Source organism: Diprion similis, chromosome 11 (assembly GCF_021155765.1).
Source record: "Diprion similis isolate iyDipSimi1 chromosome 11, iyDipSimi1.1, whole genome shotgun sequence".
In the NCBI taxonomy this organism is placed as follows: Eukaryota; Metazoa; Arthropoda; class Insecta; order Hymenoptera; family Diprionidae; genus Diprion; species Diprion similis.
In genome coordinates this window covers 3,884,380-3,911,595 of record NC_060115.1, presented here as the reverse complement: position 1 = coordinate 3,911,595, position 27,216 = coordinate 3,884,380, and the positions used below count along the sequence as shown (strand labels likewise).

The 27,216-nt window shown below is 44.0% G+C and overlaps 2 protein-coding genes across 6 annotated transcripts in view; one reads left to right on the top strand and one right to left on the bottom strand.

Moving 5' to 3' along the window:
* Nucleotides 1-17,184, top strand: part of LOC124412224 — a 204,480-nt gene extending 187,296 nt beyond the window's left edge. Inside the window, exon 5 of the mRNA XM_046891929.1 lies at nt 16,976-17,184. Within this exon, the coding sequence (XP_046747885.1) occupies nt 16,976-17,052 (77 nt within the window). The 3' untranslated portion in view covers nt 17,053-17,184. The remainder of the gene's footprint in view (nt 1-16,975) is intronic.
* Nucleotides 1-27,216, bottom strand: part of LOC124412217 (teneurin-a) — a 497,247-nt gene that overhangs the window by 175,922 nt on the left and 294,109 nt on the right. The gene's annotated exons all lie outside the window — the stretch shown is intronic.

Here is a 27,216-nt window from a genome sequence, read left to right as displayed (position 1 = left end):
TAGGGTAAGCAAATCAACGGTGCTGAAGAATCGCCAACGTTTGAATGAAAAAAATTTACAAATACGTATACGTATAGGTATATCTACTGTGGGGGGGGGGGGGGGGGGGGGGATTTTATGGCAAACAAAAATAAAAAAAGTACCTGTCCATGTGATACTAAAGTTACGAATTTTTGTCAAGTCATCTTTGATCACGTTTCTTTCAATAATTTCACAATTACGTGAATATTGAATTTTCGAAATAGATCCTTGCGGTCACAAATTTTTTTTCTCCCCGAAAAAATTTCAACTCACTATCAACGATTCTCTCGCGCTGAAAATTAATCCTTTCAAGAATAATTACTCCGAAAGTGTATGGTATACATAATGGAAAGAATTTTAGTACGTTTGTATACGCAATTAGTTAAAGTGAATCCGGATTCTCTGACCGCGAAGGACGGTCGTAAAATCTGCGCCATGCAAGAAAAAAAAAAAAAGAAAAAAAGAATGAAGCATATACGGGAATACATGTATCAAAAAAAGGACGAATCAAATTACGGGGTGAGGAGGGGGGGAGGAAATCAGTTTTCAACTGAATATACGTGACTCTAGGCAGCGTTCTTTTTGCTAAATTATTCGCATGACAGAATAGTTAAATTGAATTAATCTTACCTGGGCACACTGGTGGCATCGCGTTGGTCGATAAGCGGCAAAATTTTCTCACACGGAGGTAAATGCGTATGTATAATGATAGCGAATCATTATCTAACTTTTCCGAGAAAAAGTAATCATAAATTCAAGTTCAGAAAATTATTTGACTTTGACTTTGTTGAGAGTAAAGTACAACTTGAAACGTTTCGCGTTATGAACTGCGCGATTACTCGAGTAAATGATTTCCGAATAATATATGTTTGATAAAAAATTGAAGTGACTAATTTTATCCCTTGTCATTTAAAATATTTCAAGAGGCTCACTTTGCCCCCAAATTTTTTGAGATATCAAAAATTTTAAGCTGCCCACTTTGCCTCACCCTCCTCTACACTCTACACCCTGCAACCCTTTCTCCGTCTCTTCTCTCCGCAGACCGGTTTCTAGGAGAGGTTGGCGGAGTGTTCGCGACACGTTACGTGCCTGGCTTGCGAAGGTGCGATATAGATTCGTGTGGGCGGCTTTACACATGTAGGTTCGTACGGTTAGGTACGCGCCGGAAGGGGCTAAGAATATTCCTCAATTAAGGACGGGGCTAATCAAATTGTACATTGGCCACGCGGCGAGGCGCGACCTCGTGGAATGAATTAACAGCCACACGTAGCTACCTACGTAGACGTCAGACGTGTTAATGGCGCACACGTAGGCGTCCGTTATACCCTACATGCATAAGCGCGAGGGGGTGCAGGGTGGAAATACCTGATACGCGGAAATATGCCAGGCATATACGCCCTCGTACGTGTGCGCAATACCGCACCGTCATACGTAATTGCGGTGGATTGTAGGTACCTACAAAATTATGCCCAAGGACAAACGGGGCCTTCCATGGTTTTAGTCCGAGACATCGATCTTCTTTGACTGAATAGAAATTCAAAATACTTGTAAATCAGCTCGGTGAAATTTGAGTTGAAGGAAGTGAAGTTCGTAACTTTTCATTTTTAGGAATAATCATTATTTTGCAAGTGCAGGATCTTCCGAAATTAAATAATCTATTTTTAACGAGCAAAGTGTATTCATATTTTCGAAATTAAACTCCTTTCAAGTTGTTCTACACTTTCAAAGCAATTATTTTAGTCTTAACATTTCTTTACGTTAACGTTGCTAAATTAAATCTGTTTGTCAATTTTTTTATTCCCCACTTTTTTCAAGCGTGTGACATATATATATTCTTGTCTTTACTCGTATTCGCTAGTGAATTTCTAGAACTTAATGCTTAACGCAACAAGTTGCTACGCTATGCGCTAACTTTAATATATTCGAAGAATATCATCGATAACAATTTCAATCAATAACGTATTTTGATTTTCTTCCCTCCATTTAACGCTGGTGAGGCATTTTTTTTTATACCCTCGTGACGGTCAATCGCAGTTCTCCAACTCGTTGATTATTTATTTCTTCATTTCTTTTGCTAATTATTATTGTTATCGTCGTAATTATTATTATTGTTATTATTATTATTATTATTCTCTCCGGGTCTCCCTTTGTATAAGCCTGCAACTACGAAACCAACACTCGGTAGCTGTACGTGGGTGCAATACACGTCGACTTGGGCCCAACCAGCATAGGTAGATATAAAGCGCGAAAGGACTCGTCGAGGAATATTCGCATTCGAGAAAGCAGCCGGTGAATTACACTCTGTTTTAAGCGAGCTGCCAACATCAAAGGGTTTGAATTACGAGTTATTTCAAGGTAATTTAAAAACATTACGTCCCTTGGTCACGCCCAATTAACGATATGAACCAACGACCCCCGGGAAAGGACAGAAATTAGGTAGCCAGCTTTCACCTTAGGGATGAAATCGCCTCGGGAATTTCGCAGGTGCTTGCCGGGGCTTTTCACTCCACCTGTATTATGTATAATAATACGTAGACGCGATATAACGTATCGCAGACGTACGGGGCGCAGGTGAAAGCTCAAAGGTAACTGCGGCTAGATTTTCATATCGCCAAGCTCGACTCAAAGTTGAACAGTCCTTTCTCTCTCTCTCTCTCCCTCTCACTGCCGATGCCTTTCCTTCGCCTCTCGCTTTTTCTTTCTTACCCGGTACCTTCCTTGGCCTCTCAATCTTCGAGTCGCATCAACCGGCTTCCGCGATATTCTTCGAAGACTGCGGAGAGCTGAGGGATGACAGGGGGGTGGCTCATCTTTTTCGTCGGCATTGCGGTACAGCTCTTATTTGCAATATTCAGCCCCCACTAATACGGCCTCTCTTCTCTTCTCGCGATATATAATTGAAGGATATTGCCGTCAAGACTCAGAAATGCAACGCAACTTTAATTTCATAGGGCAGGCAGGCAGGCAGCAGCAGCAGCAGCAGCAGCAGCAGGGTGGGATTCCCGTAGAATGCAGGGCCGTATGCGCGTATATATGTATATACACACTATAAATATATATACGTACACCTATGTACATAATAACAATTCCCTATTTATCCCGTGGTTCGCAGTAGGTCGCGTTGCGAAAAGGGAGGAAAAAAAAGAAGAAAGAAAATAACCCGATACGGGCAGCGAGTATGAAAGAAAAATTAAACAAGAAGAAATTCCCCCCCCCCCCCCTTGCAACCCACCCCAGAAATTTTTACCACCGTCTTCGCGATTTTAAACTTTCTTTTTCTTTCGCGAGTTTTTCTTTTTCTTTTTTTTTTGCAAACAATTACTTGTCTTATTATTGTTTTATTTAATTTTTTTAATTTGTTTTCTCTAGTTATTTTTTTTTTTTTTTTCTTCATACTCTCGTTATAAAAACGCGACCAGGAAAAGATACGATCAAAGAAAGTAAATTCTATTTCGACCGAGGAGGATGGAAAATCTACGCCGCCGGAACTGCGAGGCTAGTCGGGATCGCGTGCGGCGGGATGATCAATTCCCTCTCGCGTGAGGATCCTTATCCTACAAATGGACCGTTTTATCGGGTACTAGGAGTCGGCGCGTGCATGGCACGATGACATCCGACCCCCACCCCCCTTCCTACCCTTCCTCCCCTTTCTCCCCTCACCCCTCGCCACATCCCATCCGGACCTCGACATTCTGAGGCGCACACACTCAAATCTCTTAATGTCTTTTGGGTGTAGGCATGTGCACGACATTTCCGTAACTATAATACCGTGCATGATATCTCAGAGGTTTGGTTATGGGGTATAAGGTACGTATAACTATAGACGATGTTTGCAGCTTGAAATGGTTTTTATGTCATTCTAATCTTCCCGACTTGACTATACATAAGAGAGCCTGGAGAGCTGGCTAGGAGATTAATTCTTTTCTCAAACAATTTTCAAGTATAACCTTATATCATTTTAATGGAAATTAAAAACTTACGGAGACAAGATTACGGCAGAGTTTGAAAAAAAAAAGAAGAGAAAAAACGGCAACGAGAAAACGAACCCTGCGCTCTTTCGGTTATACACGAGAATTATTTTTTTCTGTTTAGAAAATTTTTTACACAGTCACCGTTTGAATCCTCAAATTTAAAAGTATGACACATTTTTTCGGCGTGTTTTTAAGGGGGTGCCCTGGTCAATTCTAAAACAGCTGTATTCTATACACAATTCCGAACAAACAAAATCCACCCCAATGCATTTTCCTTTGACCCAGAAGTAAAGAAATGGCACGAACTGTACGGACTTACTATTTCGATTTCGTGTAATCTGTGCAATTTCTTCATTTCTCCATGAAATGAAAATGTATCGGAGTGTTTTTTTTTTTTTCCTTTTTCAGAATTGCCTGTAGAACGAAACTGTTAAGCCCGTTTTGGAATCGACCAGGGCACACCGTAAATGCTTTCGACATTGCGAAAGCTTCGCCAGTCGCATATGTTTGCCACTTTGTCGGGGTGAAACGGTGCGTTTTGCATGTAACGCGCAGCGTCGCGACGTCCAATTACCGGCGAATCGAGCGTCGCTCGGTGTGTTGCGATACACCGTTAATTTCGCACATTCAGGTTATCATTGCTCGCGTCAATTGGGCGCTGATTAATGACGCTGCCGTCGCGTGGTTGCCTTCTTCCATCCTTCTGTAAAATACGCGAGTCGAGAGTACAATTTGAACGAGCTTTCGGAGTCTACGACTGTTCTAGAACCTGGCGGTCGCCGCGTATATTATAATAATTTAACTCTCAGCGGTGTTAAAAACATGGAGTAAAAATAAATGAAATCTCAGCCGCCTTACTCTCCTGTCGGGAGTGAAGCTGTACGCCATACCTTTAGCACAAAGGTTCTTTGTACGGCCGGACTTTTATATCGCGACAAAGTTTAATTAAAAAGTGTTCCGCGCCGCGCGTCGCTTCTGCTCCTGCAGGATCAGAAAGGATGGACCTGCGTCCGGCACACCGAGCGCTCTGGATCCTGCCGCCGTGATGCACCTGTGGATCATGCTCAAATGCCAGATTCTTCGCATTTCGAATCCACCGAGCGTTATGCTGAGTTCTGCCAGCCGTTTTCTACTTCCACTATTATTAAGATTAGCTCTGCCTCTTTTCAAGCCGCGAGAAAGCTCCTACTCGTTTAGTTTGCAAATTTTTTCGCAAACGCTTGCACTAGTCGTTGGACAATTGACGAGCATCGTAATTCTAGCGCATCGGATATACCTATAACGGGTATTGTAATTAAATGGTATTTGATTTTTTGGTAAATGACGACGAGTTTTGATTATTTTTTTTTTTTTTTCTCTTCTTCGTCAGGAAGGGTCTGTTCATCACCAAAGACAAGCTAATTAGCTGTAATAGGTTTACGAACCTAAGAAGTATAAGTAAGTTGTATCCTTTGAATGTAATTAGCTGGTTTTGCGAGATGACTCAGTGGCGTTATATCGCATGTTTTCTTGTTATTATACAAAGTGCCTAAAGTTAGAATTAACAAAATGAGCGGAAAATTAGTTTCCCCTCGAAAATTCTAACTCGTCTACGCCGCTTTCAGCCCATACTCCGTATATACCTGGTCTACCTATCTGTATACATGGGTACATGGGTACATGGGTATATAATATACTAAACATTGGGTAGCCCGTGTTACACTCCACCCTTGCATGACGTTGTAAAAGGGCGTCAAACAGGGAGGTGAAAAAACGAGGGTAGAAAAAAATGAAAATAAAACCGGCATCAGTAACTGGACTTCAAAGCACACCTACGTTTCAAGTGTAATTAGCAGTTGACGGTAGACGAGATGAAGAATTGTTGGTACTGCGTAAATATACGGGGAACGTTTCAGTGTTTAAGGTCAACAATACTGACAATAATTGTATATTACACAATATCGTTTGTTTGATTTTTATTTTTAATTCTTAGAAATTATCACACGGCTTATTTTTTCCTTGTTCTATTGAATATGAATTATATATTCTATCTTTGAGTACAATGAACGAAATGAAAAATATTCACCGGATTTTCAGACCGGTGAAAAATCCTGGGACGAAGAGAAAATGTTGGATCAAAATATTTATTGCCTTTCACATTGAACGGGTGATCGCGATTCGCCAATATCGTTGGAAAAGAAAGCGAAGCGGGGAGTCGGTTTGATTTCATCTCGAAGCCAATATGTGCGTTTGATTGAAACACTTGGTGCGTGAGTACGGTGGGAGGGGGGCTTCGTTTCGCATATCGTGTAAATGTATAGGTATATTAAAAAAAAAAGGAGGAAAGGAAACAGACAAATAAGTGATGAAAACATGAAATACATTTGTTTTTTTGTTAATTCATTTCGATACCGTTAAATCAAAGCATCATTCTTTTTCTCTCTTCTTCTCTCTTTCACTCCTGGTTTTTTTTTCTTCAAGTTTTTTCCTTTTGCCAAACGTATATCCGTCTCTTTCCTACAGTTATACATACGCATGAGAGAGTGGAAAACGAATTTAATATATTTACAAAACGCGGTCTATAGACTCGGTTCGGATACTTTTTTAGTTTTCGATTTTTTGATTTTTTGATTTTCAGTTATCCTAGTCACATTCTAGAATCGAATTAGAACTCTTGATCAAATCTTAGAAAAATGTAACTTATACTTCGTACAGGTAGCGTAATACTTCGTCTAAATTCGTGCAGTTAGTCGGACCACCTAAATCTTTCAGCAACGTGGGGATCAACAACCTTTCATTTATCTCCAGGATGCTTTTCTCCACATTGTCATTCATGACAACTGACGTAGATCCCACAGGATGGTTATCAATGATCGGCAGTTATCCCGACTCCCGCTATCCCCGTATCAGCTAATCTAAATTGTCACTTAACCCGGTGAAGCCTGCACGCTATCCGCCGAAGGGACACAGGCAAAAGGACCTCGACGAGGAAGGTATCGGCCTTTCGCGGTGAGGATGATCGGTGATGGGTGCAGCGAATATATGGAGCGATCGGCAGATGGGAGATGCAGGGGACGGAGACGGGATTACGTCGGAGTTTAAAATTTATATACCTACCTAGAGGGAGGAAATCCCACCGCGGGTAATCGGCGCCATCCGCGTGTACAAGCAGTAGGTATACGCGTAACGCGCGATGCGGCCATCTGGCCGCGGTTGCTGGATCATCCCGATTCCGCCCCGAAACTCGACCGGGGTGATTTGCTACGGAGGAGCGAGGAATCCTCGGCTCCCAGGGACCGCCGAGCGAGGCCTCGGATCGGCCACGGAGAAATAATTAGTCGAGTGGAACAGATCGATAATTAAGTACGCCGAGGCGGAGCGGCCGCAGCCCGATCCGGATTAAGAACGCATCGCTCAGCGCGCGGACCCCTGTCACGATGTTTGCATTGCCCGATTTTTCACTCGGTAGTTTTAGTCGTTTACCCCTCCTGCGGGACCCGCTAAGGAATCGCTCATTTCATCGATCATGCAGGGAGCAATCGTCGATACAGTGCGAATCGTTAATTCTTCTTTGGCAAAAGGAGAAGGCGAAAGTCTGTCGTTGCCAATGGATCAGGAAGCTGAGCGAGAAAGAGTCGGAGAGATAAAGAGAGAGAGAAGGAGAAAGGGGGGGGGGGGCAGCTCTCAAAAAGCAATTTGTCCACTAGCTGTCAAACCGAAATAAACGCGGTGCCCGCCGCCTGCCAGCTTTCCGTATCACACTCAGTGACCCGATGGGGATAAATTCTTATCCTTCTCTGTCACGGAGATAAATACTCTCCCGAGAGTCCCTTCCACTCTCCCGAACCCGTAGAATACAAGGTACAGCAGACCGTTCAAAAATGGATTCGAAGGTATGTTGGGGGACGTCGTCCTGCTAGTGCGGTTTTGACAAATTTCAACCAAGGTTCATACTATTAGTTTGTTCACATCGAGCGGTTGCAAATTTTTTTTTTCCTCTTCTATTTTTCTGCAATGTTTCATTGCTCAAACGAATTCCACACGAATTACGGACGGAATTTATACGCTCGATGTTATACCTTTTAGAAAAAATACTCCCTGATAGTAGATAGAATCGAGGATGAAATATTCTCAACCAAATCGCATATAGGTTTTTTGATTTTTAAATTTACCGATATGTCCATAGCTTCCTACGAATTTGAAGCTCGCTTTTACTATTCTTCTAAAATCAAGCTCAGACTAAGCGAAATTCAAAGAGACGTTTACGCAGCAAGTTACTCACTTGGTAGAAAAATAATTCAAATTAAGATTGTGACAGCGATACCTAATCCGATCTTTTCGAAATAATTCCGATCGATCGACATACCGGAAAGTTTTGCACTCCTGCGGGAATTGGACTATCGTGTCGGTCGAATAGAATATCAGCTATATATATATACATAGCATATATATGTACACCTAGGCACATACTATACATATACATACATATACGTATACGTATACAGGCGACATTCGGTTAATCAGCGGGGTTATTTGCTCGGGTTGAATTTCTCCGGGCGGTCGGAGGACGTCGCGGCGTCGGTTTTCTCCGTGGGGGTGAAAGCAGGTCGGCGTCCATCATACGGGTTTGTTATTTAGAAGGACTAGGAACCCTCGCGGACGGGTCGAAGGGGCGAGGCAAGAGAAACCGGAAAGTCCACTTTGAGGTCGAACTTTGGTTCGACAAACCGCAACCCTTCCCTTCTTCCGGACGATTCAACCCGGTCAAACCCCCGGGATCGCATTGCGGCCCCCGCACGTGAGATCGCAAAGCGATGCCGGGCGTCGAAAATTCGAATTCACGACGACGTCGCTTCGGGCCCGTGGCGAATCGTGTCTTTAATCGAGATACCGGGAAAAGGGAAAAGCAGAGGGAGGAGGAGGAAGAGGAGGAGGAGGAGGAGCAGCAGGCCTCAATTACGAAGAGGCGACAGGACAGCCTCCACACCGACTAGACTATCGGGGACGTTGCTTTTCTAACCAGTGACGGCCATTCGCGCCTTTCTCGACACCGTGTCGAATCGATTTGTCCCGAATGTCACGCTCGCGAGTTAGTTTATAAGGTAAAGTGGGGACAAGTTTTTTAAATACGGAACTTGCGCAGCGTTGCAGACGCATCGAATCGTAAGTCATCCTGGACGCATGCATTGCTGGAGGTACGATAATAAATTCACTACTAAATGCATGAGAAAGTTTGGGTAATTACGAAGAGATGTATACACGCGTTTCATCTCTCACTATATCACGCCTCGAAGACATGACACCTTGAAAAATACAAGGTACTACCTGCGCGTCAAGAAAAAGAAAGAAAAAGGGAAGAGAAAAAACAACTAAAAGGAATGAAAATCTTGTATTATATGAATTATTTATCGAGGACTACGATTTGGAGAAAAGAAGAGTATTCCTGGGAACTTTCCTTTTCAGTTTTATTCCTATGTATATGCATCCCGAAACTATCAACGCTCATTTACATCATTATTTTATACCTACACACGTGAGAGTTGCCGCAGGCGTGTGCCATCATCGACGATTCTTTTCGAAAGAAAGTATAAATAATTTTTATCTATGGTACAAAATATTCTTGGCTAGATCTGCAGCCTAGAATCACGACTTGGACTCTTCTAAGTTTAGATTCATTATCGCAGTGACTTGACGCGCGAGTAATCTCTAAAAGTCGATTTATCGCCGTATAACGATGACAAATTGGATTAAGTCATTCGATCGAAGCGAGTCGTCGTTGTCGTCGTCGTCGACGACGAGGCCACGAACCGTCCGGATATTTTTGTATGCTTCGAGTAACTACAATAATTACTCTCAAGTAACGATCCGCACAGTAACGTTCTTCACGTTTATAATACAGTGTTATTCATACGTGTAAGATAATTTAAAGTTCAATTTTTGCTGCAATGATGGTATAATTGGACGGTAGAATTAGCCATGAAATATTTATATATATTTTATCATTATGGGTAATTGAGAAAATTGAAAATTACTGATATCGTACCGTTAACGATCAAGTGTCTATTGTAAAAATTCCTTGTAACAAAAAAAAAAAATTAATTTTTCAAATAACCGAGTTTATTGCAACATTTTTCCGCTTAGGGGAAGCATCCCTACCGCAGTACTTTTCATCCCCACTGGTCCTGAACTTCTTGATATCATACCAAATGCATGGAATAAGAGCTGGATCCTTCTGCAAAGTGAACTTCCACTGGATGCAGAGTCGGCAGTGCATCCCTTGATATGTGTATCGAAGTTGGCACAAGTTGACGGTGGTGCGGGGTGCATAAGCACGGAGTACCTACGGTGGGTACCAGGACTCATAGATAGTTAGCTTTACCCGAAGGTGCGCGGGACATTAATTGAGGATTACAAGGACGCCGGAGACTGTACACCACCTGAGAGAGAATAAGGTATAAGCCTGAAGCTAGCCGGAAGCTGGGTTTTCCTCCTTGGGTATAATATGCAAGGTATACCTTCGCGCAAGGCAAGACTGCGCGTTGTGCATTTAACTTGGCTAATAAGTAAGTGTACGCGGAGATCAGCTCGAGGGTGAATCGTCGCGAGGTTACCATCGGCAACAGGTTCGCTTCTGGCGAAGAGAAGGACTCATAATCAGGGATGGACTGCGCAGATCAGCCGCATCTCTCGAATCCCGAGAACATTAGATGAGATTCTAATTATCGAAGGTTTAAGATTTGAAACAATTCATCGAATAACCTTAATTAGAACAGTTTCGAGTCTTGAACCGCACATTTTTAACCAACCAGCTTTGATGTTTGAAAGATTAGCAGAGTGAAAGAATGAATGAACAAATTTGAAGGAAAAATATATGTATACATATAACAGCATTGAGTCCTGTGAAACAAGGGACGATTCCAGTTTCATTTATGGTGCTAATAAATTGACTCAGTCAGTCGTATAGATTCTAGTGCAAAAAGAGGAGGAGGAGGAGGCGGATCCCTCCAACTATGAGTCGAAAAGTCTCGTGGTGCGTGAGTTTTCTACGTGAAATTTGATTCGGACGAAGAGCTGATAGACGAAAGGAAAAGGAGACAGTATGAGTGGAAAGGAGAGAAGAGAAGCAGGCCGCGGCCTATCCTTATACCCTCGGCAAATAAAATTCGCCAAGTTTTCATTGAGTTCCAGACGGTCTGTTCTGCTTCGTGTATAAGGAGGATGAGAGCAACGGGGGAGAAAGGGAAAAAGAAGGAAAGGAGGAAAGAAAGGGAGAAAAATCGAAGAAAAAAACTAGAGTGTTTTGCGTTCTATCGTTGATGGCCCACGGCTGGACGCGCGCCACAGCTTCGAAATTGTAATGCGATTCTTTGCCGGGAGTTCTCGTCCGCCCTCTTTTCCTTTACCGGCCGATCGTATTTGAAGAAAATTCGTTTTTCCCCCCAACTTGTGTGTGTGTGTGTGTGTTTTATTTTTATTTATTTTTTATTCCGTTTCTTCTCGCTGTCGGGCTCTTGTTGGTGGTAGATAAAGACGGATAGAGAAAGAATGACATCGAACTTATAGGTAAGAATCTTCGGCCTGTGTATATGATATATTTATTCATGATCTATTTGTAAGCGTATAATAATGGCGGGCAGGCTCGGCAGCTGATATAACAACTCGTTATAGGCGTGTGTATACTGGAAACGGTACCAGATTCCCGAGGAGAAGTCCCAGGGGCGAACCCGAGTCATCCTTAATTCAAAAGCGTTTCCACGGAACCGTAACCCTAGAAGCGTTAATCTGACCAACTTATTATTCCCCTTTGAAGCCCCTCGAGAACTTGACATTACGGATAATTAGCTCATTAGTAGAGGCGTATCTACCTCGTACATTTCTGCGGATCAAATTCTTTCTCGGTCGCTTACGTATATATAACAGGCATGTATACATGGGTATATAATACAGGCTTGTAACCAGAGATGAAACCATTTGTCTCCCTTTAAGGGGGGAGGAAGGCTGGCTGCACGCTCTCAGAGTGAATAATAATTCAAATAATTTTTTCATCTCTCACTCTCTCGTCTTAGTGTGTCTTTCTTTTTTTTTTTTTTTTTTTTTTCCTCGACCGCAGGATTTAGGAGGGGCCGCGAAACAGCCTCGTCTTCCTCACCGAGTTTCGGTAGATCCGTTGAAATTTATACTTTAATGAATGGATGTTAATAAAAAGCTGTAATACAGGCATACGTGCAGTGTAGTAATACAGCAAGTACTCATTCGTATCCGCGTCTTTGAATTTACTGTTTCAAAATTCCGAACAACTACGATTACGAACGAGGCAGTGCAAAAGACATCATATGAACTAAAGTAGAGCAGTTTTTAGTAGATATATATACCATATATGACGTGCGTTCGTCCAAGCATGGATGTTGCGAGGAGCCTCGCGTCGGGCAGCAACGGGGCAAGGGTCACTCTTTATCTTGCCGAGATTCGAGTTCAAGGGTTGTACCGTTCGTTCGGGGGATGAAGGCGCGCCATCGGCATCGGCATCAGCATCGGCCAAAGGTTCGCCAGCGCGTCGCGCCTGCCACGGCATATTCATGAGGGCTGAGTACGCGAAGCTTGAACCAATATACCCGCTCCGCTCGCTTTCCACCCCTTTTTCTCCCCCGCAGCTATTTCGTGCCGTGTACGTGGTTATGCGACACTCTCCACGACGCGACGCGGTGCCAGGGACTAGAGGACAGAGCCAGGATCAGGTCCTTATGGTCAGCTATGGACCGCGGCCGCCGCCGTTACTGCCTAGGTAAACCTACTCCGATATTAAGTCTTGGGGGTAGTTGCGGTTCATTCCAGGGGATGATCCAATCGGCTGGCTTCCTACGTGGATGCTGTGTGCTTTGGTTGTCTACTGGACGCGGGGGAAAAGCGGAGACGCCAACTCTCGACGGATCTTGAGTGCTCCCGGTGAATAATTGATCGCTGGTCAATGGGGAAGTATTTCAATCTGGCTGTTCCCTGACGGAGTTCGGACGGTGGCGGTCCGGGAGTTGAGACGTGGGAATTAGGCGCGTGGATTATTCAATCGCTCGAGTATACGTGCGGAAACGAGTTGCGGAAAGGCAGAAATAAATCGCGGATTTATACGAATATATGTTGTGACGATGTTTCACGTGTCGTTTCCTTCAATTTTACCGCGCAGACCCATAAACGGTTCGTGATATCTTACGGTAAAAATCACAACCTGGGTAAAGGTTGAACCGAAAAAAGAATGCGAAAGTCTGTATGGGGCTGTTTGCATGGGGGTGGCTGTGGTAGATTAAGACGCACCGGGGGGTGCTCATGCCGGAATGCTCGTTGACGTACTTTAATTAACTTGGGCAACTGTCCACGCGATATGCCGGCTTTCTTTTCGAAGTTGAAACTTATCCGAAAATCAGAAATCATTCGGGTGTTTCGAGAATCAACGTTTTTTGTGAGCAAAAATCAAACCTGGATGTAAAGAACCTCGGCCTCCATGCATGCATGCATTGAATTTTCATTTCAACAAACTTACGCAACTATTATACTTATACATATATATGTATGTACACAGTTTTTAGTCGGAGAAAACTTTGCCCAGCGTGCTACGGTGCTTCGCTCCAGCAGCGAGATAAAGTTGAAACTTCAACTCTATAGCTGCAGGACTTGTTTCTTCGTTCGTATATATTTTAAAACTAGATGAGGATATTACAGTGTACCTATACTTATTTGCGATCTGTAGACCATGAATTTTCCACAATTCACCAGCTCTGTTTACCTATTCGCAATATAATATATTTCGTACAAGAAAAACAAAGAGAAAAGTACAAAGTTCTTTCACAATCTCCTTAACATGTCGAGCTATATTCTTGTGTTCGGGAAAGAGAAATTCGCTGCCTCTTTGCGGGAAATTTTATTCATCTTCTGCTCGTCCTGCGGCATCGAACAGCCTTGGCCAATCAAAATGAATATCCCTAATCGGGTGGACAGGATTTCGACATCGATTGCGAGAGGAAAGAATAGAAAAAAATAAAAAATTGGACCAGGCATTTGGCACGGATCGTAAGAGCTGGTCGCTCGCCTCGCGAGAGATCTTCAACGGTGTGTTCTTTGGGCTCAGCACTTTGGTGCCAGCTAGCGGGCGGGTGTTTACTTTTAGTGCCCGCCTGTTAATGCGAAGATAAAGCTAGTAATATGTGAGTTTACGTGGGTGAAGATTACTGTACGCGAAGCGTTGCGGGGGTTCAGTTTGCGCAGACCGGGATGATATCTGCCTTGCGATATTAACCGTTACACCCCCTGCGCACCCGGGAGTCAGTTGTACCGGAATTAATCGACTTTACACCTACGCCTCTCCGCCTCCCTCATTTCCACCCTTCGCGTCCGCTATTCCGTTCGCAAATATGCCGGATAATCGCGATTCGTGGGAATGTTGAAGCGAAAAGTCGACGTAAATCAAAAGGGTTGCAACGGCGACGGTTGAACGATAAATTTTTCAACGGGAAAATTCCAGCCGCGAACTTTAACGCGATGAAAAAGGAGGCGGAGAAAATAGCCTCGCCACTTTTGCGATACTCGAACTCGCGCGGTTTTGCATATCGGCGAGATGCGTTTTGGCCCTTTTAATTATTGATCTGGGGTGGAGCAGGGCGCAGGGATGGATATTGTGGGGAAGGCTCGTGGAAGGGAGTTGCTTTGTAACCGAGGCTATAAGGAAAACAATATAACCAAGCTACTTCGTATGCACTGCTAATAAGTAAATAGAAATTAGCATTCAGGTCCTTTGGTGATATAAATCAAACGAATTAATTACAGCAGGACTAGAAAGGAGCGACGCGTGGCCCCCGTTTACCTTATACCTACCCCTCGCATATACGCTTACGTACCTGCCTACCGACTTGGCAAAGAACGGGAACCGGTTCGCTGGATTCAGTTCCTTGCTTGCTTAGTTCCCTGTTTTGCATATTATCTAAACGTAAACACCAATAAATCTGCAACCTTACAGTATACCGTAGGTACTCCGGGTGTATATATCCCCACGAAACGGGGAGAAATTAGCTACCCGGTTACTCCTGGGGGTGGAGAGGGGCGTGTTTTATTTGCATTTCAGGCCTCGATCCGTATGGGCTCGCCAAATTTTGCATCCAAAAGAATTACACGCAAATGAGATTCGTATCATTTCCCCTTGTTCAATCCCTGCACGGAATCGATGCCTCTTGCAGAAAATATTTTAATACTTTTGCATAATATACGTTTCATCACATTAACGCGAAGAAAATTATCTGGATAGTTGATAATCAAGCACAACATATATGATTTACATACATTCTTTCGATTAGATTCTAGACTAAAACTTTCCAATTTTTATTTCTCTCTGCGATTATATGTGTAGGGTAACTATCCTTTTTCTACGAAAATCGAGGAGCCGAATATTGAAATGAATCTACATCCCTACAAAATGCGCACAAGTGCAGAGTTTAAATGTTGCCGGTTGCAGATCGCAAAGCATCTCGAGCAATGGCTGAGATGGGAATAAACCGAGGATATAACGACGCGGAAATCCGTCCCTAGTATACATCGGATGGTCGGAGATTCGACTGATAAAAGGTAAACGCGCTTGCAAATTGTAGTGATGAAAAAGCGGGAAAGGACGAGCTGCAAAAAAAAAAAAAAAAAAAAAAAAAAACCAGGGTGGAAAATAAAAAAAAAAAAAAAAAATACTCGCAGGATCCTGGCGCGAGTGAAAGAAGGAAGGAAGGAAGGAAGGAAGCGTCCGCGACAGGCTTACGAACTGCTCGCGTTGCGCAAACAGGACCTGCAACAGCTACCGGCTGGTCCTCTCTCACAACGGGGAAGATAGGCCTTTCATTAGAGTTCGGATCGCGTTACCGGCCGCGCAGCGTAACGAGAGAAATGAAGGGTTGTCGCGACGCCGACGCCGCCGCCGCCGTCCAACGCCGAGGGTCTCCGGAAAACGACCAGCAACACCGCCGCTCTCGGGGGTGAGAGACCCGAAGCCGACGAGCCCTCGTTGTTTACAGTTTCCCTCTAATTTTCCCCGGCAGCACAGCGTATACACGCAAACACACAAACACACAAACACACAAACACATAGACAGACGTGACACGACAAACGGATCGCATCGTCTCGTTTGAATCTGCACCCGTTTACTCTGCAGCTAAAACCACGGCATTATGGGTGCGATTCGATTCCGAATGAATTTTTCTTCTCTTTCTTAACCCCTTCGCTCTCTAAAATATTGGTTGATTTTGCAACGAATATACCGTTCTCAAACATTGTTGTCATTGCAATTGTTGCTGTCGCAAGCGTTCAGCGCGTTCTAGGCGTTAAAATACAGCGTGCATTCTGCACATTACACCGCGGTGTGACCTATTTTATGCAACTTTAGTCGAACGAATCGAGTACACATGTAACGATGTTCAGCCCCTAATGACCGCGGCAATTAGCCGAATGTATCGGGGCGATGCCGTGTCATGGGAGCTTTCTATCTGTAAACGTTGGTGAAATTTTACCTGCAAGGGACTCGATGCGCGGAGGAGGTTGTTCGATATTAATCACCTCGACGCGTTATTGCTCATTGTGTGTTCGGTAAGACCCGCGGTATTGCACGCGATTCCCGCATGCAAGAGAGAATCTACGAAGTGGCTCACTCTGCATCATTCTAGAGGAATTCCCACGTTACGCTAGGGATGTTACCGCCAATATCCGGCGCGCGCGGTTAATCCTAAACAGCAAACCATAACCGGCCTGTAGAGATCTTCAATTCCTGCACCCCGTTACTCTGGCCCTTCGGGCATCCGGTCAGCTTCACCGTCATCATCCGATTCCTTGGTCCCTGCTCACCCTCCCTCCTCAAACAGGAAGTAAAAAGCGAACCACCGTCATCATGAATCCTGATCAATACTGTCATCCCGAAGAAACTTGGCAATGATTCAATACAACCCTACGTGTGAAAAATAATAATAAGAATGTTTTTTTTTTCTAGATCGAGGCAAAATCGCTGCTCATTCAACGCAACTGTCCAACACCGACATCCTCTCAGCACTCGAGCCTTTATCCTGAACTCTGGATGGATGCACTGACTGCAGACTCCCGGCGACTTGCGGAGGATGGAGGGTGGAGGGACATTAAACTGTTGGACATTATCGGCACTAGGCAGCTTCGGAACTGCGGCTATTATGGCGCGATCGCGAGCCTCTGACAAGTTTAATTACTGTGTGTGCAACGCGTATCTGCGTTGTACCACCTCGCGTAAATGTTATCGGCGGTCAGCCCCTAGCGGCGCTTGGTAATGGGTGCAGTGGCGAAAGAGCGGCGTGCAAAGTGGATAAAAGCACCGCTTTCGAGTGCCACGGGATCCGGCTTCAGAGGCACTGATTTCTAGCTGGGATATCCACGCGTGAAAGGGTCCTGTTGATTGGAACAAGGTTATCGAGTCCGCGATGAAACCAAAGAAATTCCTAATCCACGAAACGAAAAGTTTGACTGTGTTACCGAGTTGCTAGTCAAATGCTTCTCGATTCGATGTATGAAGTCGCTTCCCACAGAAAGAGAGACGTGCTTACCCCGCAAGTAAGTTGTTTACCTCATACATCGATGAAAGTCAGTCCGAAGTAGATTATAACTACAAGTGTGGTTGGCTGATAGGAATTTACAATTGGCAGGAGGCTTCTTTCGGAACAAGACTTTACTTTGATTTGTTACAATGGGAAAAGGAATCCATCGTCACTATTCGTGAAAAAAGATGGCCCGCAATGGCTTCGAGGTACAAAGCGAATACCATCGATGCCCGTCACGTGTATTACTCCCGTGGACAGCCGCCGACTGTGACATCAATTGATCGCCTTTGCAGCCCTGTCAAAACGCCGACTAGACTACGATGATGGGTTTGGCCCCGCTGACGCCATCCCGTGGCGTTCATCCGCTGTCACGCTTTCGTATCTGCAGAAGTGGAGGACGGGTGTCTGGCTGGCCTCGACCGATCCTCGCTCGTATGAATATCATGACACAGACGAGAGTTGACTGGCGTTAATTGAGCGGCGTGAAACGCGTATCATCAAACATGGGTATTTACATTTCGTGTAAGGTTTCTGGTAGAGTGCTGCGATGCTTTTTAACTTACGGTTTGAAGTGCTGTATCAATAGACTGTGATTCGTATTACCTGTAACAGAGGAGAAAAGATCGCGTTATTAGGTATGGAATCAGATAAGGGTAGCAGAGGATGAGGGTGAAGAATTGGCGAAATAAAATGAAGCTCGAATTGCATTCACCCCGAGAATAATCTCCTTTACTTGTCACTCCGATTCAGATCCATCAGACAGAATCGAGTGTCACACATAATATCATCGGCTGACTTCGATTTACCCACGAGATGTTTTCGATATTTGAAACGTTTCCGGCGTTTGACAAGCAGGTTATTTATATTATATAAGCACGCATTCGCCGTTTAAACTTTTTACTGACATTAATTCAATAATTCGCTACGACAATAAGTTCCTTGCGCTCTTTAAAAACGTGACGTCCTTGCCCTTTTTCTGCCAAGTTGTACAACACACACAGTTCTGAGGTAATAAGAATCAGATATCAAGCTCCGAGCCGTAGTAATAGGCAATAGCAGAGGCATAAGTAGGTGTCGCACCGTGGTCGAGTGGTCCAAGTGTGTCACCCGGTGCTGCCTGTCTCGGATCAAAGGAAAAACTGTATGGAACGGAGACAGGGAAGAAAGGGGAGCGAGAGGATGGTACAAAATGGAGCATTGCCGGGGGTAGAATTTAGATTAAAAATCGCTGATATACCTCCGGAGGTGGGGTGGCAATACCAAGGTACACAACGGAGGGCGACCGGACGCCGCACCCGCCGCCTTCGGCTCTGAATTAAATAATACGCGATTCGAAACTGTCAGTTCAATAAACGGCGGCTCTTCGTAGACGAGCCGGAGCCGAGAGGATTAATCCGCCGGATTATGTTTCGTTCAAATTTCGATTTCCAAATAAGTTTGGCGCGGGGTGGGCTGATTGTTTATCGGGAATCCTTCTGGCGCCCCGGGCAACCGGCCTCGGACCACCCTTGACGTTGTTTTTCCTCGCTCTTATTCTTCCCGGCACACTCGGGAGATCGGATATCATACCTGCCACTTCTGGTGGACCACCGCAACGGTCGAACGGTCGCCGTCCTATTCCAGCCCCGTTTCTACTCCACCTGAGATCAGCCGCCATCTTTAATAACCGGAGTGCATCGAGTCCTGTCCAAGTTAATACCATCAGCCTTATCGTGTATCGATATTATATGACGGTCTTGTGTTACGGTGGGGATGAATGGAGTTTTTTATGCCGATGGATTACCACCGCGCAGATCGATACGCGCCGATGTCCAGTCCTCTTCCTGGATCGCTATGTCTAAGATATCAGGAACAGGATAAGAGGAACTAGCCATGGAGAATCGTGCAACATAGCTGGTGAAGTGTTCTTTTCGGTGAATGCGACATCCAGGAAAAAATCCCCGCGTCTGATGCTCATAACGTCGCGTCGCAGCGAGTCTCGGGTCGGGGGAAAGAGGAAAAGAAGGATCCAGGGGTAGCGGGAAGGACTCCCGTGGGTGCAATTTTCGTGGTGCAAATTACCACCGCTGGTGAGGCCGGGTCAAACCTTGCCATCGGAAGCCGAGCTCCCCGGGAAGTTTGGGATAGCTAAGGTGGTGGTATTAGTAAAAGGTCGCGGGAAAATTTCAAGACAGCAACGGTTTTTAAATTACGGACTACCGCGTCTCGGGGCTCATCGCTCTTTCGCCGGTCCAATCGGAAGCTCGGCTGACTTTTTCCTGCTCTTGAATTCACCTCGGCTGATATAATAAACCGCCAGATGTCATCGGCTGCACGTGGCCCACCATTTTCTTAATTCATTTTTCACCTCCTGCTTCTTGCAACGCGACAGTCTAGATATCTGAAAATTAGTCGGTCATATTTTTCCTCGATGTTCAAATCGCCGTCTTCGTCATCCTTGAGCAGCTACCTCGAGATGGAAAACTTCGTCTTCGACTGTACGGTGACGGTTTTTACAACCCTGCAGGGCAATGCAAACACTTGACGCTTAACACGGAATGCAATCTTGTAATGGCGAGCTAAAAATGCACCCTACCAATTTCACACGTATTACCGCAAGAATGTGGACACGGAGAGGGCGCTGGGCTTCCTCGGTGTTCTGGGCTCCGTGGATGCGCAAATATAATTTTACAAATTCCCCCCGGGATTGTGGTACGTTAATTTTTTTCTCACTTGGATTGGTTTATTTTCTGTTATACGTTTTTTCCCCAATTTTTGCACAAGGAATGACACGATTCGTAATAAACAATATTCGCAATAATAATTGGAGTACATATGTCTCTCCATTCGTCCACTTCACCCTAGTTTTATCCTGGGAAAATACGTAACAAGTATTAGGGAGGATATATACATAGATTCTCTCGCGACAATAAGTCAAAAGATTTTTCATCGCCCGTTAAAAATCGTTTAGCCTTTTAAGCCAAAGAGGAAGGGAAAGCGGCCACTTTCGTCTCTGGTATAAAAGACTTGAGAAACAATGGGGTAACAGCTTTGTCCCTTTTGTTGGCGAAGTTAAATTTTTCTCTCTTTTCCACCCTCCGAGCATTTCGTCGTTTCATTCGGGCAGCGTGCGAGGGTGGTGTTCGATAATCGCCAAGCCGATGCCGGAAGGCTCTCGTAGTTACGTATACCTATGCGAAGAGTCTGATATACCAGGCGCGGGTAATAATCGTAATCAACAAACCTATTACCGACCGCAGTAATTTAAACTTTCCGCCCCAAATATTATCTAGCCGGCACCATCCAATTTAAAGTTTTCTATTTGAAAATCTGAATCAGTCTCTGCGGCGCGGCGCTCATCCGTATCCTGGAGGCAGATCGAGGCGTGCAAACCGCGTATATAACACTCGCTCTATTCTTCGTCATTTCCGTCTATCCGTTCAGCATTTATTAATCCAGGGTAAATCGTCCCGTGTGCGAATGAACTTTTCGGGATTGCGGGAAGGATTTCACATAGCACACAGGAGGATAATAATAAAAACGAACTACTGAGAGGGCGAAAAATGATGAATAAATAAACAAGAAATATTAAATCAGCTATACTATTGGAATGAAAGATTTTTTTGGTCAACATGTCGTTTGAAATGATCTTGTCGTGGAAATTACGGTTAAAAGAAAAATAGAACGGAGGCAGGAAGGATAACGAGCTTGAAAGTTAAAATTACGGGGACAACGAACCCCGCGCAAGTTCAGAGTTAGTGATTCATTCAAAAAGTTTTGACGAATCTTAAATCTTTGAGTTTGCGGGGGGCAGCGACTGTCCGACCCGGTAGAATCTAATTAAAAGTAATTATTTCCTAAAAAGCATCCTCGAACACGGAGGGGCGGCGAAAAAGGGGATGCAATCTTGGGGTGAGAACGTTCTGCCGTTTACATCTTTCTCCTTTTCTTATAACTCCCCCCTTCCCCCCAGCAGCGCCACATCGTTGACGTCGTCTCTTACGGAGCTGCCACTGCACTGGAGGACGGAATGAAAAAGGGGAGGCAGGCCCGAGTGATTCTTAATCTCTCGCACCAGCTGAATTTTTAATTGACCATAGTTACGAGGTTTAATCTTGTCGAGCGGGTGTTCCTTCACTTTTCACGGGGTTTGATGATCATTCTCAGCGGAAAGAGAAACGCCGCGAAAGGAACTCCGCGTGTAATAACGAATTTATTATTCGATATCAATTTTGCAACAGTTCCCGATTCTAAAAAACCTATTCAAGAATATCGAACAGCCGATGGACGAACGAATATTTTCAAGTAAAACTACCCGAAGTGCCATCTGAGTCCTGCCTGATCCACTTCGTCCGATGTTACGCAAATTGGTTCAATCCTCGTAACATCGTCGTATTAATCATAGGAGGGAAGGAGATGCGGGGGTTGGGGGTGGGTTGAGCTTCGCTGGGCTTCCAGCCCCGCTTCGTCCTGGGCAACGGCCTCATCCCTGTTTCTAGCCCCTTACCGCCGACTCTGCATGATATATTTGGCGCTGAATGTAATTTGAAGGATATACACCCTCGCCAACTACTTGCCCTATCTATTTCGCCGCCTTGCTTCCCCTCGTCATGCCTCGCTTGCCGCGATCTCCGAAAATGTTACGTTGAATCGAATGTTTCGAGTTTTCCATCGTGAATCCTGAGCGATATATTCGATCAACGTTCAACTTTATCTCTTTTCACTGACCATTGCTGTTTCCTGTCACTTTATAACAATAATATCACTGCAAAATTATCCACCCCTGATAAATCGGTCATAACAGGCAATGTTATAACAGATTGGAAGACACAACAAACACTGCTACTGTAGAATGACTAGTAGGAACTTTTTCATCTTAGGATCGATTCGTACATGTATTTATAGACTAATTGAATCCTAAAAAATGCGGAAGAGACGTCTGAAACGGTTGAAGAAATACGAAATATTTTAGTTGTTTTTCGGCTGTCACTTTTGAATTGTTGCTCACAGCGTCTTTCTAGGCTCCGCGCGAAAAATTTCATTGGCAAAATAAGGTCGATGAAGTGCGTGAAAGAATCCATTTCGGGCATAACTCGAAATAGTCAGAATTTTGGATTGAAATCTGAAAGAGTTAGCCTTGTTTCTTGAGTAAAAACTCTAGAGCAGCATACGACTGACAGTTAAAGTAATACAAAACAAATTCGGTGAAGATTAATTTTTTTATTTATTTGATTACAGGATGCATGGAATGGGGACAATACAATATCATACATCGTATATCGTATGCCGGCAAAGATGTGTTGCGACTGAAAGCAGCCCGGAACTCGAACTATGTGAAGTGATTATCATGATAACTACCTGATATATGAAGTATTTTTCATGTCGTGATTGCGACAATACATACGTATTTCTTCAGAAAATGATAGTTAGATTTTTTACGTAATGTGTAACCATATTGATGTAGTCCTAGTTGTATTCTGCTTTACTTCTATTTGTAAACCAAAGTTAAATCACTACACACTGAACCCTTGACACTTGTACTAGAATTAGAATGTATTGAATAAACTAGAACTTGATGTGACGAATTTGTGATTTTACATCCGCACCTAGTCCGAAACCCGTCGCAAATTTAAAGTATTTCGACGTAGACTCTTCATCAGTTGTTCAAAAAGTTAAGTTTCCTTTTTTGGGAGGATTAGCGACAGCTCACACCCTCAGAAGTGCGACATGTTCATGTAATTCAGCTGAATACCAATTTATGGAAGAATACTCACAGATTGACTTGTATGACGGCAGTGACTCTACGTTCGTTGCGCGCAACGCAATTTGACTGCGCTCAATCGATTCCGATCGCAGAGTGATGTTATAGTGCCTCAACGAATTGATTGCAGCATTTTAGAAGATCGTCGAAATGTTCGCAAAAAATCCAGTGAGGTTTGCATTACTTTGTTGGTCATTTTCAGAAACGGAAATTTTCCGTCTTGCAATCGATTTGTACGACCCTTTCCGGAGTAAATCGACCCCCGGGAACTCAAAAACGACATGTAAAAAAGCGTAGGACCGACAGCGGAGAAATGAGGACGTAAATAAGCAGTTTTTCGGCTGTAACTTTTGATGCGTTGCTCGCAGCGTATTGGGACTGCGCTTAATCGATTCCTCTCGCAAAATTACGTCGGGATAGTGCCTGAAAGAATTGATCGCAGCACTTTTCAAAGTCGTCGAAATTTTTGCCAAAAATCCAAAGGGGTTCACCTTAGTTTTTTCCTCATTTTCGGAGCCGAAAATTTTTCGTCTCGGAATCGATTTGTATGACCCTTTCCGGAGTAAATCGACCCCCAGGAACTCAATAACGACATGAAAAAGAGCGTAGGACCAACAGCAGAGAAATGAGGACGAAAATAAGCCGTTTTTCGGCTGTAACTTTTGATCCGTTGCTCGCAGCGTATCGGATCTGCGATTAATCGATTCCTCTCGCATAATCACGTCGCAATAGTACCCTGAAGAATTAATTGCAGCTCTTTTCAAAGTCGTCGAAAATTTCGCCAAAAATGCAAAGGGGTTAGCCTTGGAATTTTTTTGGCCGAAAAATCTTTTGTCTAGGAATCGATCCGTATGACGCTTTTTAGACTAATTCGACGCCCAGGAACTCAGAAAACACATGAAAAATAGCCTAGGACCAGCAGCATAGAAATGACGATGAAAATCTGCAGTTTTTCGGCTGTAACTTTGCAGGTGTTGCTCGCAGCGTATCGGGACTGCGATTAATCGATTCCTCTCGCAAAATCACGTCGGAATAGTACCCTAAAGAATTGATTGCAGCACTTTTCAAAGTCGTCGAAATTTTCGCCAAAAATGCAAAGGGGTTAGCCTTGGATTTTTTTTGGCCGAAAAATCTTTTGTCTGGGAATCGATCCGTATGACGCTCTTTAGACTAATTCGACGCCCAGGAACTCAGAAAACACATGAAAAATAGCCTAGGACCAGCAGCAGAGAAATGACGATGAAAATCTGCAGTTTTTCGGCTGTAACTTTGCAGGTGTTGCTCGCAGCGTATCGGGACTGCGATTAATCGATTCCTCTCGCAAAATCACGTCGGAATAGTACCCTAAAGAATTGATTGCAGCACTTTTCAAAGTCGTCGAAATTTTCGCCAAAAATGCAAAGGGGTTAGCCTTGGATTTTTTTTGGCCGAAAAATCTTTTGTCTGGGAATCGATCCGTATGACGCTTTTTAGACTAATTCGACGCCCTGGAACTCAGAAAACACATGAAAAATAGCCTAGGACCAGCAGCAGAGAAATGACGATGAAAATCTGCAGTTTTTCGGCTGTAACTTTGCAGGTGTTGCTCGCAGCGTATCGGGACTGCGATTAATCGATTCCTCTCGCAAAATCACGTCGGAATAGTACCCTAAAGAATTGATTGCAGCACTTTTCAAAGTCGTCGAAATTTTCGCCAAAAATGCAAAGGGGTTAGCCTTGGATTTTTTTTGGCCGAAAAATCTTTTGTCTGGGAATCGATCCGTATGACGCTTTTTAGACTAATTCGACGCCCAGGAACTCAGAAAACACATGAAAAATAGCCTAGGACCAGCAGCAGAGAAATGACGATGAAAATCTGCAGTTTTTCGGCTGTAACTTTGCAGGTGTTGCTCGCAGCGTATCGGGACTGCGATTAATCGATTCCTCTCGCAAAATCACGTCGGAATAGTACCCTGAAGAATTGATTGCAGCACTTTTCAGAGTCGTCGAAATTTTCGCCAAAAATGCAAAGGGGTTAGCCTTGGATTTTTTTTGGCCGAAAAATCTTTTGTCTGGGAATCGATCCGTATGACGCTTTTTAGACTAATTCGACGCCCTGGAACTCAGAAAACACATGAAAAATAGCCTAGGACCAGCAGCAGAGAAATGACGATGAAAATCTGCAGTTTTTCGGCTGTAACTTTGCAGGTGTTGCTCGCAGCGTATCGGGACTGCGATTAATCGATTCCTCTCGCAAAATCACGTCGGAATAGTACCCTAAAGAATTGATTGCAGCACTTTTCAAAGTCGTCGAAATTTTCGCCAAAAATGCAAAGGGGTTAGCCTTGGATTTTTTTTGGCCGAAAAATCTTTTGTCTGGGAATCGATCCGTATGACGCTTTTTAGACTAATTCGACGCCCAGGAACTCAGAAAACACATGAAAAATAGCCTAGGACCAGCAGCAGAGAAATGACGATGAAAATCTGCAGTTTTTCGGCTGTAACTTTGCAGGTGTTGCTCGCAGCGTATCGGGACTGCGATTAATCGATTCCTCTCGCAAAATCACGTCGGAATAGTACCCTAAAGAATTGATTGCAGCACTTTTCAAAGTCGTCGAAATTTTCGCCAAAAATGCAAAGGGGTTAGCCTTGGATTTTTTTTGGCCGAAAAATCTTTTGTCTGGGAATCGATCCGTATGACGCTTTTTAGACTAATTCGACGCCCAGGAACTCAGAAAACACATGAAAAATAGCCTAGGACCAGCAGCAGAGAAATGACGATGAAAATCTGCAGTTTTTCGGCTGTAACTTTTGATCCGTTGCTCGCAGCGTATCGGGACTGCGATTAATCGATTCCTCTCGCAAAATCACGTCGGAATAGTACCCTAAAGAATTGATTGCAGCACTTTTCAAAGTCGTCGAAATTTTCGCCAAAAATGCAAAGGGGTTAGCCTTGGATTTTTTTTGGCCGAAAAATCTTTTGTCTGGGAATCGATCCGTATGACGCTTTTTAGACTAATTCGACGCCCAGGAACTCAGAAAACACATGAAAAATAGCCTAGGACCAGCAGAAGAGAAATGACGATGAAAATCTGCAGTTTTTCATCTGTAACTTTTGATCCGTTGCTCGCAGCGTATCGGGACTGCGATTAATCGATTCCTCTCGCAAAATCACGTCGGAATAGTACCCTAAAGAATTGATTGCAGCACTTTTCAAAGTCATCGAAATTTTCGCCAAAAATGCAAAGGGGTTAGCCTTGGATTTTTTTTGGCCGAAAAATCTTTTGTCTGGGAATCGATCCGTATGACGCTTTTTAGACTAATTCGACGCCCAGGAACTCAGAAAACACATGAAAAATAGCCTAGGACCAGCAGCAGAGAAATGACGATAAAAATCTGCAGTTTTTCATCTGTAACTTTGCAGGTGTTGCTCGCAGCGTATCGGGACTGCGATTAATCGATTCCTCTCGCAAAATCACGTCGGAATAGTACCCTAAAGAATTGATTGCAGCACTTTTCAAAGTCGTCGAAATTTTCGCCAAAAATGCAAAGGGGTTAGCCTTGGATTTTTTTTGGCCGAAAAATCTTTTGTCTGGGAATCGATCCGTATGACGCTTTTTAGACTAATTCGACGCCCAGGAACTCAGAAAACACATGAAAAATAGCCTAGGACCAGCAGAAGAGAAATGACGATGAAAATCTGCAGTTTTTCGGCTGTAACTTTTGATCCGTTGCTCGCAGCGTATCGAGACTGCGATTAATCGATTCCTCTCGCAAAATCACGTCGGAATAGTACCCTAAAGAATTGATTGCAGCACTTTTCAAAGTCGTCGAAATTTTCGCCAAAAATGCAAAGGGGTTAGCCTTGGATTTTTTTTGGCCGAAAAATCTTTTGTCTGGGAATCGATCCGTATGACGCTTTTTAGACTAATTCGACGCCCAGGAACT